Source organism: Thamnophis sirtalis, unplaced genomic scaffold (genome assembly GCF_051295495.1).
Source record: "Thamnophis sirtalis isolate CommonGarterSnake01/CBP01778 unplaced genomic scaffold, rThaSir2_p1.2 scaffold_15, whole genome shotgun sequence".
NCBI classification, from domain to species: domain Eukaryota; kingdom Metazoa; phylum Chordata; class Lepidosauria; order Squamata; family Natricidae; genus Thamnophis; species Thamnophis sirtalis.
This window is the reverse complement of record NW_028261395.1, coordinates 36292838-36310281: the sequence shown is the minus strand read 5'-3', so window position 1 is coordinate 36310281 and position 17444 is coordinate 36292838. Positions and strand designations below refer to the sequence as shown.

Genomic DNA, 17444 nt, shown 5'->3' with positions numbered 1-17444 from the left:
CAGAGAGTTCAGCAAAATTGGTCTAAATTGCTTCTCCAGATTGTCTTTGAATGTACCTTCTTGACATTTGGGAGTTCTCCCTAATGTACAGGAAAAATATCCTCTGCAGCTGATGGTGAAGTCAAACAGACGGGCATATAAATGCCTGTGAAGATCAACTGATGAAGTTTGTGAAGTAGCTATGTCAAGCCTGCCAGAAAAGTGTGCCAGAAAATCCAGCTCCCTCAATGCTTCTAGGAAGTGAACTTGATTTGTGTCAGTGCACTTTGAATGCTGATAACTTACAAGTTTCAACAGTGAGATTACTTTTCCCTTCCCGCACTAAACCCATAATGATTCAGAGCGGAGCACATATAGCACTCATCTCTTTCAGTTTTAAGTCAACTTTTCCTTGTCATTGACATTCCTTGTCAAACTTGTCATTGTGACATGTGTAACTCTGTCTTTCCAGTTATCTGCACGATGAAGGGCATAAGTATTTCCTGCAGAGGGCTAATGAGCCAAATATTTTTTCTACTTTATCTCTAGCTAAATTCAAAGCATATGCATTTACAAGCAACCAGTTAATCCGCTCCAAAGTATGAAAAGAGGAGGGAAGGTTTCATTTAACAATGATGCTACTGCTCAGCAGCTGATCATTGTTCGCTTAGGATAGTATGTGGAATAACAGAGTTGGAAGGGACCTTGGAGATCTTCTAGTCCAACCCCCTGCTCAGGCAGGAAAACCTATACAAGTGTTGAGAAACCTTTTCGGCACCATGTGCCAAAATGGGAACACATGCTCGCACATACACATGTTGTAAATCAGAAGAGCAGTCACCTGGTTGCTGGTCTTCATGTGTGCATGCACAGCAGAAACCAGAAGACCAGGTTGCTGGCATGCATATGCACACTGGAAACCGGAAAATCATCTTCCCAGCGTGCGCATGTGCATCGGGTGGGTGCTCTTCCAGTTTCCAGTGCTCCCGCATGCATGAAGACTAGCTGGCCAGCATACCGGAACCCAGAAGAACAACAGGCAGCAGCTCGCATGCCCAGAGAGAGTGCCACTTCCGGCATGTGTGCTATAGGTTCGCCATCAGAGCCCCCTATACCATTTCAGACAAATAGTTGTCAAATCTGTCCAGTGTTGGAGCACCCACAACTTCTAGAGGCAAGTCATTCTACTGATTAATTGTTCTGTCTGGAAATTTCACCTTATGTCAGCTGCAGTATCCCAGGTCCTGCTGAGCTTTTCAAGATTAGCTTAGGTGGCTTAGATGATGGTACAAAGGTTTCTCATAGACATTACCAATCTGCTTCAAACTCCCCATAACATGACTAAGAAACCTCCTTTTTTATTACTCATGTTCTAACAAGAGTTCTCGCAGAAAAACCTGAGATGCAGATGTGTTGAGTTATGAACTTTTTCCCTTTTCTGGCAAAGTTCCATTCACATTTTGACCATTTCATTTTCAAAATTCTTGCAGGAAGTTCATGGCTAATGAACTCCCCGCAGGGAATCCACATGGATTAAGTTCAATAAGTCACCTGTTTTTTTTCTCTCCTAATTTGTACATTTTATTTATCAAAGGCCGATCTGTTTATTGTAAAGAAAAAAGGTTTCCTTAGCACCTGACAAAATAGGAGAGAAGAAATGTTAGTAATCTGCAATAACATTTTGAAAAACAAACATATTTATACATGTGGTGTTGTGCTTTGAATGTTTTGTGTAAACGGTTGCTATGTCATTCGATGTTCCGATAGATGAAAGAAGAAAAAAATGCTGTTTGTTCAATCAATGACCTGCCAAATTAAAAAATAATATACAGGAATAAAAGAATAATAAAGGAAGCAGTTCTCAAGTGAGAGAGATCACTCATGGTGGATAATTCAGCTGCTGATCTAAATTGATAGTTGTGTGTGATTTAGTTGTATGATTATAAGATTAACATTGTTCTGAGACTTTCTTTTGCAGGATTATAGAAATATTTATCTAATTAAATAAGTTACTTAAAATGGTGGGGGTTGTGTTAGTATTTCAGACCTAAATGTCTATGGAAATTCTCAGCCATTCAGGTCATGGTTGTCTCAAAGATTCCTTTTCAAAAGGCAACTGGACTGTTTTTTTCCTTGAGGAAGAAGATGACATTGTACTTCTTTTCCAAGAAGCTTCGTCAGTTGTGACTGGATGGGGTGTGTGTGTGGGGGGGACTAGGAGGATCTTATTTTTTTGCAATCATCTGGTCGTTAGTATTCGCTCTGAGACTCATTGAGGCCACTTGGAGGTTTATGTGTGCCCTCAAGGAAACCTGAATCAGAGTGCAAAAGGTTGTGGAATTTCCTTGGAAGTGTTGAAAGAACTGTGTTGTAGAAAAGAGATAGGAGATGTTGTATTCTCCCTTCTGTTAAGGGAGAGCTGTTCAATTCTAAAATAGATGGACTCTTTTACCCCTCTTTCAAAGCAATGATCCTCTCTCTCCAAAATATAGACAAAAAAGGTCATTCTTTGGAAGACAGCAATGTTCACATTTTGGATAGAGAGGATCAAGTCCTTGCAGTTTTCTTGGCAATGCCTTTGGAAGTGGTTTGCCATTGCTTCCTTCCTAGGGCTGAGAGAGAGTGACTGGGCCAAGATCACCAAACTGGCTTTGTGCTTAAGACAGGACTACAGCTCACAGCCTCCTAGTTTCTAACCCAGTGCTGGAACCAATGTTGAGAGTAATAATCATAGGGTTAATGTGTGGTCAAATAAGGTGAGGGGACTCTTTCACGTCCAAAAGATTTTACATAAATAATTGTAATTTGTGGGTTTTTTACATGTTTTCTTTTGCTTTAGGTAAATGAAATTTATCATGACGAATCCCTGGGAGTCCACATAAACATTGTCCTTGTTAGAATGATCATGGTGGGATACAGACAGGTAAAATACACAGAACGTCACTCTTGCCCATATATTTAATTTAAATGTTTGCTTATGATTTACGTAGAGAGATTTTTAAAGAAGTAGTAAATAGTGGTGAAGGAATAGTGTTTTCCTTTCCCCCTTTCTTCCTCTTGTAAGAGCTGTTTTTAAAGTGATGTAATACAAACATTTCCATTGCCATAAATAAATGGTACTTGCCCATCATCCTCTAAGTGAAAGGATGCCCAAAAATAAGAAAAAAGGGGGAGTGTCAAAGAACTCCTACAAAGAACACAGCCTTAGTGGATATGTGTAATCATAGCATACTAGAAACGGAATTAGTCTTCCAAATGCTGCCCAGAGTTTTGTTTTTTTTAAAGGACATTCTTGCTTGAATGTAGAATGCATATTGGGAAAAGACTGAACAAACCAAAGATTCTTAATGAAGAGATCAAACTTCTGTTCTTGGCCAGTAAAGGACTTAATGGTGGCCAAAAGGTTCTGTTTCATCTGACGTATAGACCAGCTTTAGTATTTTTTAAATTTATTTATTAGATTTATTACCATCTTCAAACTCCAAGGTTCTTGGTGGTGATAAAACATGGGAAGTAGCTGTGATATAAAATGAAGCGTAAAATCCAAAGACTGTGATTGATTTATCCCTTCTAGATGGAGTGTCCGCAGGGAGGGTGAGTAAAAAAAATCAAGATGGGCCATAACAACGCAATCCATCATTTGAATGCCTGGTTATGGCTGCCATTTTGATTTTTGTTGGCCCCTCCCTGTGGATATTCCTGCTTCTAGCCTTATGCATAACCATAGGACTTCTGGTACAGTTCTGTTTTCAATTGTTTCTAAAAAGGCAAAAGCTGGGATGGGTTCATTTTAATTTAGAAGCTAGTGTTCAACGTAAGTGATGTGACAGAGAAGTGGAAATGAGAGACTTAGCAGGACAAGGACAAATAAAGTGGGTTGATTTGGGTTGGAGAAGACAGCTCTTCAGGTCAAGCCATGTGGAGATGTTGACAACCTTGTATTTTCTTACTCCCTTCAGTCCATCACTTTAATAGAGCGAGGGAACCCATCTCGAAGCCTGGAGCAGGTGTGTCGCTGGGCTCATTCTCAACAGCGATCAGATCCTGCACATGCTGAATACCATGATCACGCTGTATTCCTCACCAGGCAAGATTTTGGTCCTGCAGGTATGCAAGGTACTGTATTTACCTCAATCAGATATGTGTGGTTTGGTGGATACCACCAGAAAGGCCCTTTTATTTGACCCAGGCCTTTGTAGTAGTGAGTACATAAAAGTTTTAAAGCCAAAGTGGTGAATACTTGCATTAATTCACTTTGCTTTCTGAACAACAAACTGGAACCGGCTCGCTATTGGCTTCTTCAACGACTTTTCAAAATTTTATTTTCTAGTCTGATCCACAGTTCTGCTTTTTCCTTGTGGTTTTCTATTAGGATTCTAAAAGTTTTGCAAAAGACAATTAAATTCGGGTTTCAATTTAAGAACAGACTGCTGACATCAGTATATTTTGCCTTCTTGTGTTGTTTATACAATTGTGGTTTCTGAAGCAAAAAGCGGAAATCGCCTGTTTATACTCACATCAGTTTTTACCAAAAAGAACCTAATAGTCCTATGCTGTTGCTTCTGTATGCTTAATAATTCCTCCTAACTCCTTTGGAAGTACACTTTACGGGTGGTAAAAACCAAGTTTTGTAAAATCATAGAATTAGAGAGTTTGAAGGAACTACAAGAAACATCTGTCCTGACCATCTGCAATGTGCAAGAAATTTATATAAATGGCTCTGTGTATTGTGTATGTTCCAGCATATCTCTGGAATGCCTTGAGCAATTTCAACCAAAATTGGTACACAGATGACTTACTCTCTGGAAATGAATACTGTGGGGGCAAGACATCCCTAACACCCCTCGGTGTATGTGCATCCATGTCCATGTGTGTGTATTCCAGCATAACTCCAGAATGCCTGGGCCGCTGAAATGAAAAAGACTGAATTATATTTATAGTGTCAAGTCACAGTACTTTTGACAGTGATAGTGTGCATGCTGGTTTCAGGTTCTGTTAAGATACAGTCTGTTGTGCCTTAAAATGGCTTCTACTGTACAGCACAGTGGAGTTGCCATGGTAACTGCTTCACAGTACTCCACAAGGGGGCTCCCTTTAATACAGCATTGGGATAAATACATACCCGGGCTACGCCAGGTTATCAGCTAGTTCCAAATAAAAGGCTAACATATTATAATAATGCATAAGAGCAGGTAAAAAAAATCCTACACAAGCAAACCTGAGTTCCATTCAGTGGCTTCCTAGTGCATATAATAGCATCATCAACTGTTTAGTCTCTCATTGTTATTTGGACTGCAACATTTATACCTTTTCAGATTAGCCCTATTCTAGCTGATACTTTTTTACAGACCATTCAAGGAGAAAGCCCTTTTTTTAAGACAATAGGACCTTTGTTCTAGTCATCTACACTTAAATTGCTCTAAGTCAGCGGGATGGAATAGAAGGCTCTGTCTTCTTATTCTTCATTTGCAATGACATCATCAATGAATTCAGAGCACATGGTTATGTTTAGGAGGGCACTTAAGTTCTGAGTCTGGCCTATCTGCATTTCCTGGTGAAATACATGGGAAAATCCAATTGGTTGGAAAATCGACTTAGGGTATGTTTAATGGTTTTATTTGGACAAAAGTTGTTTGGCACAGCAAAGGAAGCATCGGCCTAAAAATGCATTCATGTTTGGCTCATGTTTTTCATGAAAACAAAAGAGGTCAGGGATTTGAAAAAAAAAAATCCTTAGCATTTGTTTTGTTGTTGCCTTTTCAGCTCCCCAAAAACAAGGCATTCTTTGCAGGTTATACTTTCTTTTCTTCTTCCCAAAGCTGTCCCTATGCCACCAGATAAAGGTTGAATGTATCAATCACCATTGCAGACAGGAGGAAGAGCTATTAAACGCCACCCCCACCCCCCTGAGCCATGTACAATTTCGTAAATGCCAAACTCAAAGAATCGAAATCTGTTAAAGGGATAGAACAGAGGGATGGAATCAAAATCACGTGAAGTGTTAATACCACTTTATAATGTTTAGGTAAGGGCATACTTGGAATCTTCCATCCAGTTTTAGTCGCCACGATGTAAAAAAGATGTGGAGACTCTAGAAAGAGTGCAGAGAAGAGCAACAAAGAGGATTAGGTCCGCAACTTGGGAGTCCTCCTGGACCCACAGCTGACTTTTGACCATCATTTGTCAGCTGTGACCAGGGGGGCATTTGCCCAGGTTCGCCTGGTACGCCAGTTGCGGCCCTACCTGAATCGGGAGGCCCTCACAACAGTCACTCGAGCCCTTGTGATCTCTAGGCTGGAATACTGCAATGTGCTCTACATGGGGCTGCCCTTGAAGAGCATCTGGCGACTTCAGCTAGTCCAGAATGCGGCCGCGCGAGTGATCGTGGGCGCACCTCGGTTCGCCCACATAACACCGATCCTCCGTGAGCTGCGCTGGCTACCTGTTGATCTCCGGGTGCGCGTCAAGGTGCTACCTACCATTCATAAAGCCCTCCATGGTAGTGGATCTGACTATTTGAGAGACCGCCTTCTGCTGATTACCTCCCTTCGTCCCATCAGATCGCATAGAGTAGGCCTCCTCCGAATTCCATCCGCCAGTCAGTGCCGACTGGCGACTACGCGGAGGAGAGCCTTCTCAGTAGTGGCTCCGACGCTTTGGAACGATCTCCCCGTGGAGATTCGTACCCTCACCACCGTCCAGACCTTCCGCACAGCCCTCAAGATCTGGCTATCCCGTCAGGCCTGGGGATAAGACCCTAATCTCGCCCCACCCGAATGCTGAATGAATGTTGTGTTTTATTGTTTTATTTTATTATATTCCACATTTTCTTTTTGTGTTTTGTCTTGCACTCCCTTCCTACAAACTGTAAGCCGCCCTGAGTCCCCTCAGGGAAAAGGGCAGCCTATAAATGTCAAATAAATGAAATAAATGAAAAAAAAATGAAATTAGGTGACTGGAGGCTAAAACATATGAAGAACGGTTGCAGGATCTGGGTATGTCTAGTTTAATGAAAAGAAGGATTAGGGGAGACATGATAGTAGTGTTCTGATATCTCAGGGGCTGCCACAAAGAAGAGGGAGTCAAGCTGTTCTCCAAAGCCCCTGAGGGGAGGACAAGAAGCAATGGTGGAAACTAATCAAGGAGAGAAGCAACCTAGAACTAAGGAGAAATTTCCTGACAGTTAGAACAATTAATCAGTGGAACAACCTACCTCCAGAAGTTGTGGGGACTCCAACACTGGAGGTTTTTAAGAAGATGTTGGATAGCCATTGTCTGAAGTGGTGTAGGGTTTCCTGCCTGAACAGGGGGTTGGACTAGAAGACCTCCAAGGTCCCTTCAGACTCTGTTATTCTATTCTATTCTATTCTATTCTATTCTATTCTATTCTATTCTATTCTATTCTATTCTATATAAATCTAATAAACCTAAACCTATTCTATTCTATTCTATTCACTTTAATGGGCATTGCACACAACATATTACCAATTTCTTGCCCATTAAAAAGGAGAGGGGGCTTCAATGCATGGTTGCATCTTCACTTTTTGGATTCTTCCCTGTGGATTCCACTTTGAAAAACCCTGTCACTGGTTAAATTGTGCTTTCCATAAGGTGTTTAAAGCATCTAGGACAACTCAGCATGGCTGGCTGGGGGCGACCAGTTGGGACTGCCAAGTCCCCTCTGCCAACTCACCACCATCAGTTTGTTTCAGAACAACTCAACATGAGCAAGTTGCTGTGGGGACAACTTGATGCAAGTGCCTAAATGGAGAGACATGTCTGTGTGAGCAAGGGGCGGGGGGTGTGTGTTAGAGCAGGACAGGCGGTGGGCAGAATGTTGGACAGGGTGGAGATACCCATTTAACTTATAAATAAACTTCAGCCTAGTCATATTTGTTTTAATAAGAGCAGTTCCTTTTCTCTGTACTCTTTTATGGGAAGTCCATGCAATAAGTTCTTCTAGTTACAAATTTCACGGAGCAAAGGGATCAGAGCTATTTGCAAATATTTTCAAAAAAATGCAGCAACTTTGCAATATTTGGACTCAGTGGGAGGACATTCATTGACAAATGATGTCTGGCTTTCCAACTCCATTTGCAAAAAGATGGAGACCTCTGTTATCCAGAATGTAGTGCTTGGGATGGTGTACGATACAGTCATTTATTATATGGAGAGGAAAATATGCATTTCTTTATCATCTCCTTTCCATTAATTTTGTTAAACTCCAGCCAGCCTTCTACTGCTTGCTATCACTTAGTGCAGTGGTTCCCAAACTTGGCAACTTTAAGACTTGTGGACTTCAACTCCCAGAATTCTCCGGCTGGAGAATTCTGGGAGTTGAAGTCCACAAGTCTTAAAGTTGCCAAGTTTGGGAACCACTGACTTAGTGTAATGGGTCTGTTGGTTGAGAATTCTGGAAGTGCAGAGGTTTAACGGTACAGATTTTTCATGTACATGGACTTTGTAGAGATTATCTTAATTGCCTTGAGGGAGGAACAGAATTGAGAATAAATGGCAGTCATATTTTAAAATATTGCCTGGATGGTGGAGGCTATTAACATTACATCATGGAAAAAAATGAGGACTGTAACATGTAACACATTTGCCATGATTTAATAAGAAATTCAGTCTTCTCTACCCTCTTGACAATTCACCAAAATCCTTCATCAAAGAAGGTATTTGGCAGTCCTTTGGCATATGCCTCTTCCTTAATGGCATTCATTGTACCTTCTACCAATAGTTCTGCCAGCATTTTCCACATATGCTGTTTTCTAGATTTTTCTGCCTCTATAAACATTCAAGATTCAGATTAGAGTAATGGAGTATCTAAAATTACTATAAAGGGAATAACCAAAACCATAGCTTGTGTCTAATTTTCTGAATTATAGACACTGTTTTTAATATTGCGGTGTTACAGAACAGGGATTTCTAAGTTTTGCTTTTGATTGATGGGACCTAGGTGTTTTTTTTTAAACAGAGCTCTGAAATCTACTACCTAGTTTCAGTCATAAGTAGTAGATTGTAGATCAACCAATTGCAGAGAGGATTTGGAAAAAAGTCATATGCCATTACAGTTGTTTGATTCTTTTAAAAAAGCGATCAGTCACAATTGCAATGCAATACTACCTGTTGTATATATGTGAATCTAATGCATTATATAATGATCCTGTTAGAGTTGCAACATTGCATAAGAAGATTTCATGCATATTTAATAGGGTTCTTTATTCTTTATTGGCCAAGTGTGATTGGACACACAAGGAATTTGTATTCGGTGCATAAGCTCTCAGTGTACATAAAAGATATGTGAAAAATTATGATCATAACCATCATAAATGCATTCATTCATAAGATACAACACAGTGGATTCTAAATAAGCAATCAAAAGCATACTAGGAAACTAAATAAAACAATATAAATCGTAACGATATAAGCAACAAGGTTAAAGTCATAAGTAAAAAAGGAGATAGGTAATAGGAAGGATGAGAAGAATAATAGTAATACAGTCTTAGTAAATTGATTCAAGTCAAGTTTTATATCATAATGCTACAAATTCTACTGGCCTCTTAAGTCCAAATCTCATACCAAATATACTGCAGTCTCAGTTTCATGGTCCAGAGTTCTGCAAACATATGCACTGGATAAATCCTCTATTGTAACAGTTCTCAAGCCAACATAATCAACATATTTGCAATCACCAAACTGGGAAATGATATTTAGTGATGTTAAATATCTCAAGGGGGGAAAAATCAGGCATGAGATGAATAATATAGAAACATTGGCAACTTTGGCATAGAATATTTATTTCTTTTTCTGCCTGTGTGAAAATGTGAAGAGACAGATACAAAAGTCATTTGTATGTACACTATCCTTTTTCCTTGCCAATAAACCTAGATTTTCCCCCTATTGTAAGCTTTCACAGCTTGTGACTCATCAACCTGAATGTAGCTCACTGCCATACATGTTGGTCCATAAAAGAGCCAGTGAATGTTCTGCTTTTTGCTTTCTTCCTGGGGCTCCTGAATCCAAACTGGCAATAAGCCATTGGAAGGTCAAAATACTTAATTTGTGCTCTATATTTAGCTAGGGTAATAACTTGGGGACAGGAGGCGGTTGATATTTTTTTTGCTATTAGATAAAATTTTGGGGAGGAGGAATGATAACAGTATAAGCATGTCCTTAGATTTAAGCCATTTATCATTTGATTAATGGTTCAAAGCATAGTTGCTTTATGAAATATGTGGAACAATCTTATATGAAATATGTGGAACAATCTTCCTTTAACCTGACTATGTAGTTCTGAGACACATGTTTCTCCCAGAGGAGAGCTAAGTGTGAAATATGATTAAAACAATTCCAGCATGAGATTCCTTTTTTCTAATATGTTCTTTTTCATGTTTTCTTTCTCTCTCACTCCCCTTTTTACTCTCTACTTTGTTCTTTGTTTTACCCCTTCATCTTATTTCAGGTTATGCTCCTGTTACTGGCATGTGCCACCCTCTGCGTAGCTGCACTCTTAACCATGAAGATGGATTTTCTTCAGCCTTTGTAGTTGCTCATGAGACAGGACACGTGTAAGTTACTGAAGAAGGTTTTTCGTTAGTTGTCCAATGTCTTTGTTGTGGGTTGTTGCTTCTTTGAGGGAGCTGTGGTAGAAGCTTTAGCTGCTCTTAAAAATTTACAGATTAACAAGAATTTTAACAGCAAAACTTTGTTCAAAAATCTGTAACTCTTGAAGTCAACTTCTGACTGTCAACCATCACACATAAACTTTCCTTCTCATGCAAAGCTGTGGAAAAAGCTATTAAGTCTCAGGTGTACTTAGAAAACCTTGACTTGACCTCTGTCCAAGCAATTTCTCCCAGGGCTCTGAAATCAAGTAAGAGAAATTGTACATTGCTGATCTTGTGAAACCTGCACAGCCAGTGGTGGGATTCAATCTGCGTAACAACTAGTTCATTGAGTGCGCGCCCGGTGCATTTGAAAACTTGCCATATAAGATGCACCTTTTTCCCTCAAAAAAAGAGGCTGAAAATCTGGGTGCGCCTTATACACTGAATACAACATTTTTTTGCATCCAGAAACCCCACCCCTTCACCAAAGTGCCTGTGCATAGCCTTTAGAAGGCTCTGCATTTAGCAAAACGCCAGTTCTGATGGCCCCACATGAAGAAGGACATAGAAGAATATATAACACCTGACAGCGGTGACCAGGGGGGCCTTTTACCAGGTTCGCCTGGTACGTCAGTTGTGCCCCTTCCTGGATCGGGATACTCTGTGCACAGTCACTCATGCCCTCGTCCTTTCTCGCCTAGACTACTGTAACACTCTCTACATGCGGCTGCCCTTGAAGAGCACCCGGAGACTTCAATTGGTCCAGAATGCGGCTGCGCAGGTTATCATGGGGGCACCTAAGTGCTCCCATGTTACACCCCTTTTAGGTGGCCTTCACTGGTTGCTGGTTGTCTTCCGGGTGCGATTCAAGGTACTAATTAGGACCTTTAAAGCGCTCCATGGCTTAGGCCCAGGGTACCTGTGAGACCACCTACTGCCACCGGTAGCTTCCCACCGTCCACTGTGATCCCACAGAGTTGGCCTCCTCAGGGTGCCATCAGCCAGACAGTGTCGGCTAGCGACCCCCAGGGGGAGAGCCTTCTCTGTGGGAGCGCCTTCCCTCTGGAATGAGCTGCCCCCAGAGCTTCGTATAATCCCCGACCTCCGGTCCTTCCGACGCACCCTAAAAAGTTGGCTTTCCCAGCAAGCCAGCATGGCCTGAACAAAGCAAAACAAATTATTGATCATTGTTAATTTTAATTCATTTTTTAAAAAAATGTTATTGTCAATTCTAATTGGGTTTGTTTGGGATATTCTATTTAATTTTTTTTAACTTTTGTATTATTTGTTTCTTTTAATGTTGTATGTCGCCCTGAGTCCTTGGGAGAAGGGCGGCATATAAATCTAATAAACCAAACCAAACCAAACCATAAGGAGTTGTGTTGTTTGCACTATCATGAAGGCCTGGCCTGGCAGCCTCCTGGACTTTTACAGAAGGTGGCAGATCTAATATGGCCATGGGAACAGATAGCCATGGACTTCATCGTGGATTTACCGGACAGCCAAGGGAACAAGGTCATTTGGACGATAATAACCTGTTCTCCAAGCAGGCTCATTTTGTAGCATGTACTGGCCTTCCATCTGCTAGGAAGCAGGCCAAACTGTTTATTGCCCATGTCTATAGACTCCATGGCATCCCCAAAACGATAATTTCAGCTGGGAGTGCAATTCACTGTCCGGTTCTGTCGTAGATTCATGGCAATGGTGGGGTCTTCACAGGGACTTAGTACAGCTTCCACCCTGCGCCAAATGGTGCAACAGAGAGGGCAAACGCGATGGTGGAGCGCTACTTGAGATGTTATGTCCAGTACCAACAGACCGATTGGGCTGAACTCCTCCCCTTTGCAGAAGTTGCATATAACAATGCAGTGCACAAAAGTACAGGGGTAAAGTTTACCCCATTCCATGTGGCCACAGGGCAGGAGTTCCTCCCAATTCCAGAGCGTCCTCAAGTGCATCCCGATGATACGACCTCGCAGGAATGGATAGCTCGGATGCAAAAAGTTTGGAAAGTGGTGAGGGATGCATTGCCATGTAAGAAACCTGGGCCCAAATTCATTGGGCCTTTCCCAATTGTGCGAGTTATTAACCCGGTCACAGTACAGCTAGGACTCCTCTCTCTACTGGGGAAAACACATCCAGTCTCCCACTGCAGCCTGCTCCAATCAATTCTGGTCTCTGATATCAGAGAAGACTCACTACGGCCGCCAGCCCCGGTTACTGTAGATGGGGAACAGCACTATATAGTGCAAGATATACTAGATATACTAGATATACTAGATTCCAGGTGGCACAGGGGACGGTTACAATACCTTATTTTATGGAAAGGTTATCCCCTGTCAGAAGCATCTAGGGTTCATAGCAAGGACTGTAGGGCACCCCACATCGTAGCGAGATTCCACCGCAGACATCCCACAAAATCAGGGGAAAGGGGTCCTTTAACTCCTAACTAAATGTAATGCATAGCTCCCCAGATGCTGTCTCCGTGGTAGGGGGCTGCATGTCAGCTCCGAGGCCTGGAGCTGCCATGCAGGGAAGAAGAAGTTGCCAACACTCACCGTCCTACCTACACAAACTGAAGAAATTCATGCTAACAATCCATGATTAATTGCCGGGTGGTTTCACTCTGTGTCACAAGGTGATGGTGTGCCCACGCACGGGGTGCAGCTTATCTTAATTACCAGTGTAGCTATAAAAGGTGGTGGGAAGCACAGGGTGGCAGCTCTGATAATTTATTCATTGCTTAATGCTTTGTTGGCCAGTTCGTGCCAAAGGAAGAATACAAACTGCATTTCCAACCGTTTCTGTGTTCGGCTAGTTTCATTAGCCCTTTGGAACCTGACAGGACACTGAAACCATCATAAATATGAATCACTTGCCAAGCATCTGAAATTTGATCACATGACCATGGGGATGCTGCAATGGTTGTAAGTGTGAAAAATGGTCATAAGTCATTTATTTTCAGTGCCGTTGTAACTTTGAACAGTCACTGAATGAACTGTTGTAAATCGAGGATTACACGTATTTGCTATCTGGAGGGCAACAGATTGGGGAAAAATGTCTTCATGTTGTATCAACTCTTCCTTAATATGTAAACCAGGGATGTCAAACTCAAGGCCTGGGGGCCATATCCGGCCCATGGGGTGCTTAGATCTGGCCCATGGGGCTGCCCTGGAAACAGCAAAAGACCGGCCTATGGTGCCTCTGCCAGCGAAAATGGAGCTTAGGAGGGCCACGGGCTCTGTTTTCCCTAGCAGGAAGGTTGCAAGAGGTCATTGCAGTCAAAAATAGAGCTCGGGAGCCCGCTTTCGCTGGCACAGCACTCAGGCTGCCAAAGGTGTCCCTGACACGAGTGACTTTGAGCTGTCTATGCCCACCTTGGCCATGCCTACCCTGGCCCCCCCAAAGTCAAACACAACCCTGATGCAACTCTCAATGAAATTGAGTTTGACACCTCTGATGTAGATGATACTTATTTGCTCTCGTGTTATTGACTGACATTTCTTTGGCAAGGTAGGCCCATTTCATCTCTTGAAGATGAAGCAGATCTGGTTATATTAATAGCAAAAACAGTTGTACGCAGTTCAGACCACATGGTAATTAACGTGTTGGGATACTCAGTGGTATTCAGAACGCTGGCACCGTTTCATGATTTAGTGCTTCATAGACCTCAGGAAATACTGTACCACTTTTTTTTTAAAACAGGTTAGGTATGGAACATGATGGCCAAGGTAACCAATGTGCTGATGAGACTGGCATGGGCAGTATTATGGCACCACTGGTGCAGGCTGCATTTCACCGTTATCACTGGTCCCGATGTAGCAAACAGGAGTTGAACCGTTATATACAGTAAGTTTATCAATAAAGGAGAAAATTTGCAGCTCAGGGTTGAAATGAAGAGTCCTTGGTGCTCTCTGAGCTTCGTTGTTTTCTTGCAGACTTTTCATTACCCAAACTAGGTTACATGTTACTGGGGAAGCTGTTTTGGGTAATGAAACATGTGCAAGAAAACAACCAAGGTGAGCCGAGGTGGCGCAGTGGTTAGAGTGCAGTACTGCAGGCCACTTCAGCTGACTGCTAGCTGCAGTTCGGCGGTTCAAATCTCACCAACTCAAGGTTGACTCAGCCTTCCATCCTTCCGAGGTGGGTAAAATGAGGACCCAGACTGTGGGGGCGATATGCTGACTCTGTAAACTGCTTAGAGAGGGCTGAAAGGCCTATGAAGCGGCATATAAGTCTAACTGCTATTGCTATTGCTATTGCTAACCAAGCTCAGAGAGCACCAAGGATCTCTCAAACAGTAAGTTTAACTTCTTTTTTTTTGTGCTTTGAAATCATTCTGTTTCATTTTGTATTGGATAAATTAATGGGTAGAAATAATACAGTTGAAAGAAAAAGGCATTTGTTAATTTAAAGAACCATTAGTATTGAATTGAATTGAATTGAATTTATTGCACTTATATGCCGCCCTTTTCCCCGGAGGGGACTCAGGGCGGCTCACAATCCAAGTCAGGGAAGGGGATACAGATAAGGGATAAAAAGACAGACAAAACAATACACAATTTAAAAGCACACAACAACCATACCATTCGAGGTGGGTGGTGGCAAAAGCTCTTTAGCTCCAGGCCTGTCGGGACAGCCAGGTTTTAAGGGCTTTGCGGAAGGCCTGGAGGGTGGTGAGGGTTCGAATCTCCACGGGGAGCTCGTTCCAGAGTGTCAGAGCAGCCACAGAGAAGGCTCTCCTCCGGGTATGTATGACAGAATCTGATACAAAATATTAAACAGCTTGAATATTGGGGTTGGAGAAAAATACTACTTATTCTAAAGCTTGTTTTTGTGTCAGGTGACTAATTCTTTCTTAAAGTTGTGGTGAAGTTTGCAACTCAGATAATGTATACATATTTACATTTTATTGGGAAAATATGCCCATAGAAATATGGATAGCGCATGCTTACAATGCATATGTATGAAGTTTCTTGCAGATAAGAAAAAAATATATACAATCTAATGCAGAAATAGGGTGAAATAAATTTCTGATCTGGAAAAAAAATCAGAAACTTAAAAAGAGTGTGCCAGGATTTTTGGAGCAGTTGAATAAATCTGCAAGAAACATTTAATCTCTGATGCACAATCTGTTTTTTTTTTTTTTTTTTTTGTGCTGCAGTTCTTACGACTGCCTCTTAGATGACCCTTTTATGCAGGACTGGCCTAGACTCCCAGAATTGCCAGGAATTGATTACACTATGGATGAGCAATGCCGCTTTGACTTTGGTGTGGGATACAAAACATGCACAGCTGTGAGTATTGAAATGTTGTTGTTGTGGGACCGTTCCTTCTCCCTTCTGTTCAGTCATAGGGTTTCTTTTCTTAATGAATCACATGTTGGCTTCAACCCACGGGTGGCTTTGCCTTAGATTTGTCCACTTGCCATGTCCTGCAGCTGCTGCTGCTGCTGACCTATTCGGTTCAGTTCCACAGAATCCCTTCAGCCTCTGGAGTAGCTTTTCATGATAGGGTGATGGAAAGCTTACGTAAAGAATATTGAATAATAGAGTTGGAAGAGACCTTGGAGGACTTCTAGTCCAAGCAGCCTTCTGCTCAAACAGGAGACCCTATACTATTTCCAGCAAGTCTGGCTGTCCAGAATCTCTTTAAAAGCCTCCAGTGATAAAACATCCACAACTTCTGAAGGCAAGCCAATCCACTGATTAATTGTTCTAACTGTCAGGAAATTTCTCCTTAGTTCTAGGTTGCTTCTCTCCTTGATTAGTTTCCACCCATTGTTTCTTGTCCTGCCCTCAGGTGCTTTGGAGAATAGGTCAAGTCTCCTCTTATTTGTGGCAGTCCCTCACATATATGTAGGTAAAATAAAAGTGAAAATCTGATCTATGGGATGAGCTGATATGTTCTATCCAAAAAGCTGCAAGTTAAAATAACAAATAATCTTTCTGAGGGTTACACTTAAAAAAAAAAAGATGTGAGTGAGATGAATCTCGTGAGAATCTGCAGCAAAGAAAAGGCACACCATTGCACCAATATTTATTTATTTATTTATTTATTTATTTATTTATTTATTTATTTATTTATTTATTTATTTATTTATTTATTTGTCTTGTATGCCGCCCATTCCCGGAGGACTCCGGGCGGCTCACAAAAGACAAGGGAAAGGGGGGAACAAGACAAAGACAACATATTAAAAACAAAACCAACATTCACAATTTCCATGGAGGTAGATGCTTCTCAGCTCCCCCCAGCCTGCTGGAACAGCCAGGACTTGGTGGCTTTGCGGAAGGCCGGGAGGGTAGTAAGGGTCCGGATCTCAACAGGGAGCTCGTTCCAGAGGGCCGGAGCTGCAACAGAGAAGGCTCTCCCCCGGGGAGTCGCCAGCCGACATTGGCTGGCAGATGGAATCCAGAGGAGACCCAACCTGTGCGATCTAATTGGTCTGAGAGAGGTAATCGGCAGGAGGCGGTCTCTCAGGTACCCAGGTCCGATGCCATGCAGGGCTTTATAGGTAGCGACCAGCACCTATATGTGTGCAATGACATCAGAATGCAAATTCTGTCTGACAGGTTCCTAAATTGTATGTTTTTTAAAAAAAAAATGATGATGATATCATGATATATTTAGCTACTCTCCTATTCTACTCCCCTGCTATATTTGGAAATAATAGTAAAAAAGCCATCCTTAAAGAAGGCCATGGCACACCATATAGGAGAATATCTTTGAAGTCACCAGGGGTTAAGCTCACTAGAGAAGTCAGGAGCTTTTGAGATGAAGAAATAAGATTTTGCTTTGAATGAGGGAAATGTGGTTGGAAAAATCTATGCTGAACTCTTCAATTTGAATGTATGT

General features: G+C 41.8%; 1 protein-coding gene across 1 annotated transcript in view; it reads left to right on the top strand.

Moving 5' to 3' along the window:
• Positions 1-17444, top strand: part of ADAMTS14 (ADAM metallopeptidase with thrombospondin type 1 motif 14) — an 84829-nt gene that overhangs the window by 36153 nt on the left and 31232 nt on the right. The window contains exons 5-9 of the mRNA XM_087702638.1: positions 2819-2902; positions 3939-4086; positions 10445-10550; positions 14295-14438; positions 15754-15886. Of these exons, the coding sequence (XP_087558764.1) occupies positions 2819-2902; positions 3939-4086; positions 10445-10550; positions 14295-14438; positions 15754-15886 (615 nt within the window). The remainder of the gene's footprint in view (positions 1-2818; positions 2903-3938; positions 4087-10444; positions 10551-14294; positions 14439-15753; positions 15887-17444) is intronic.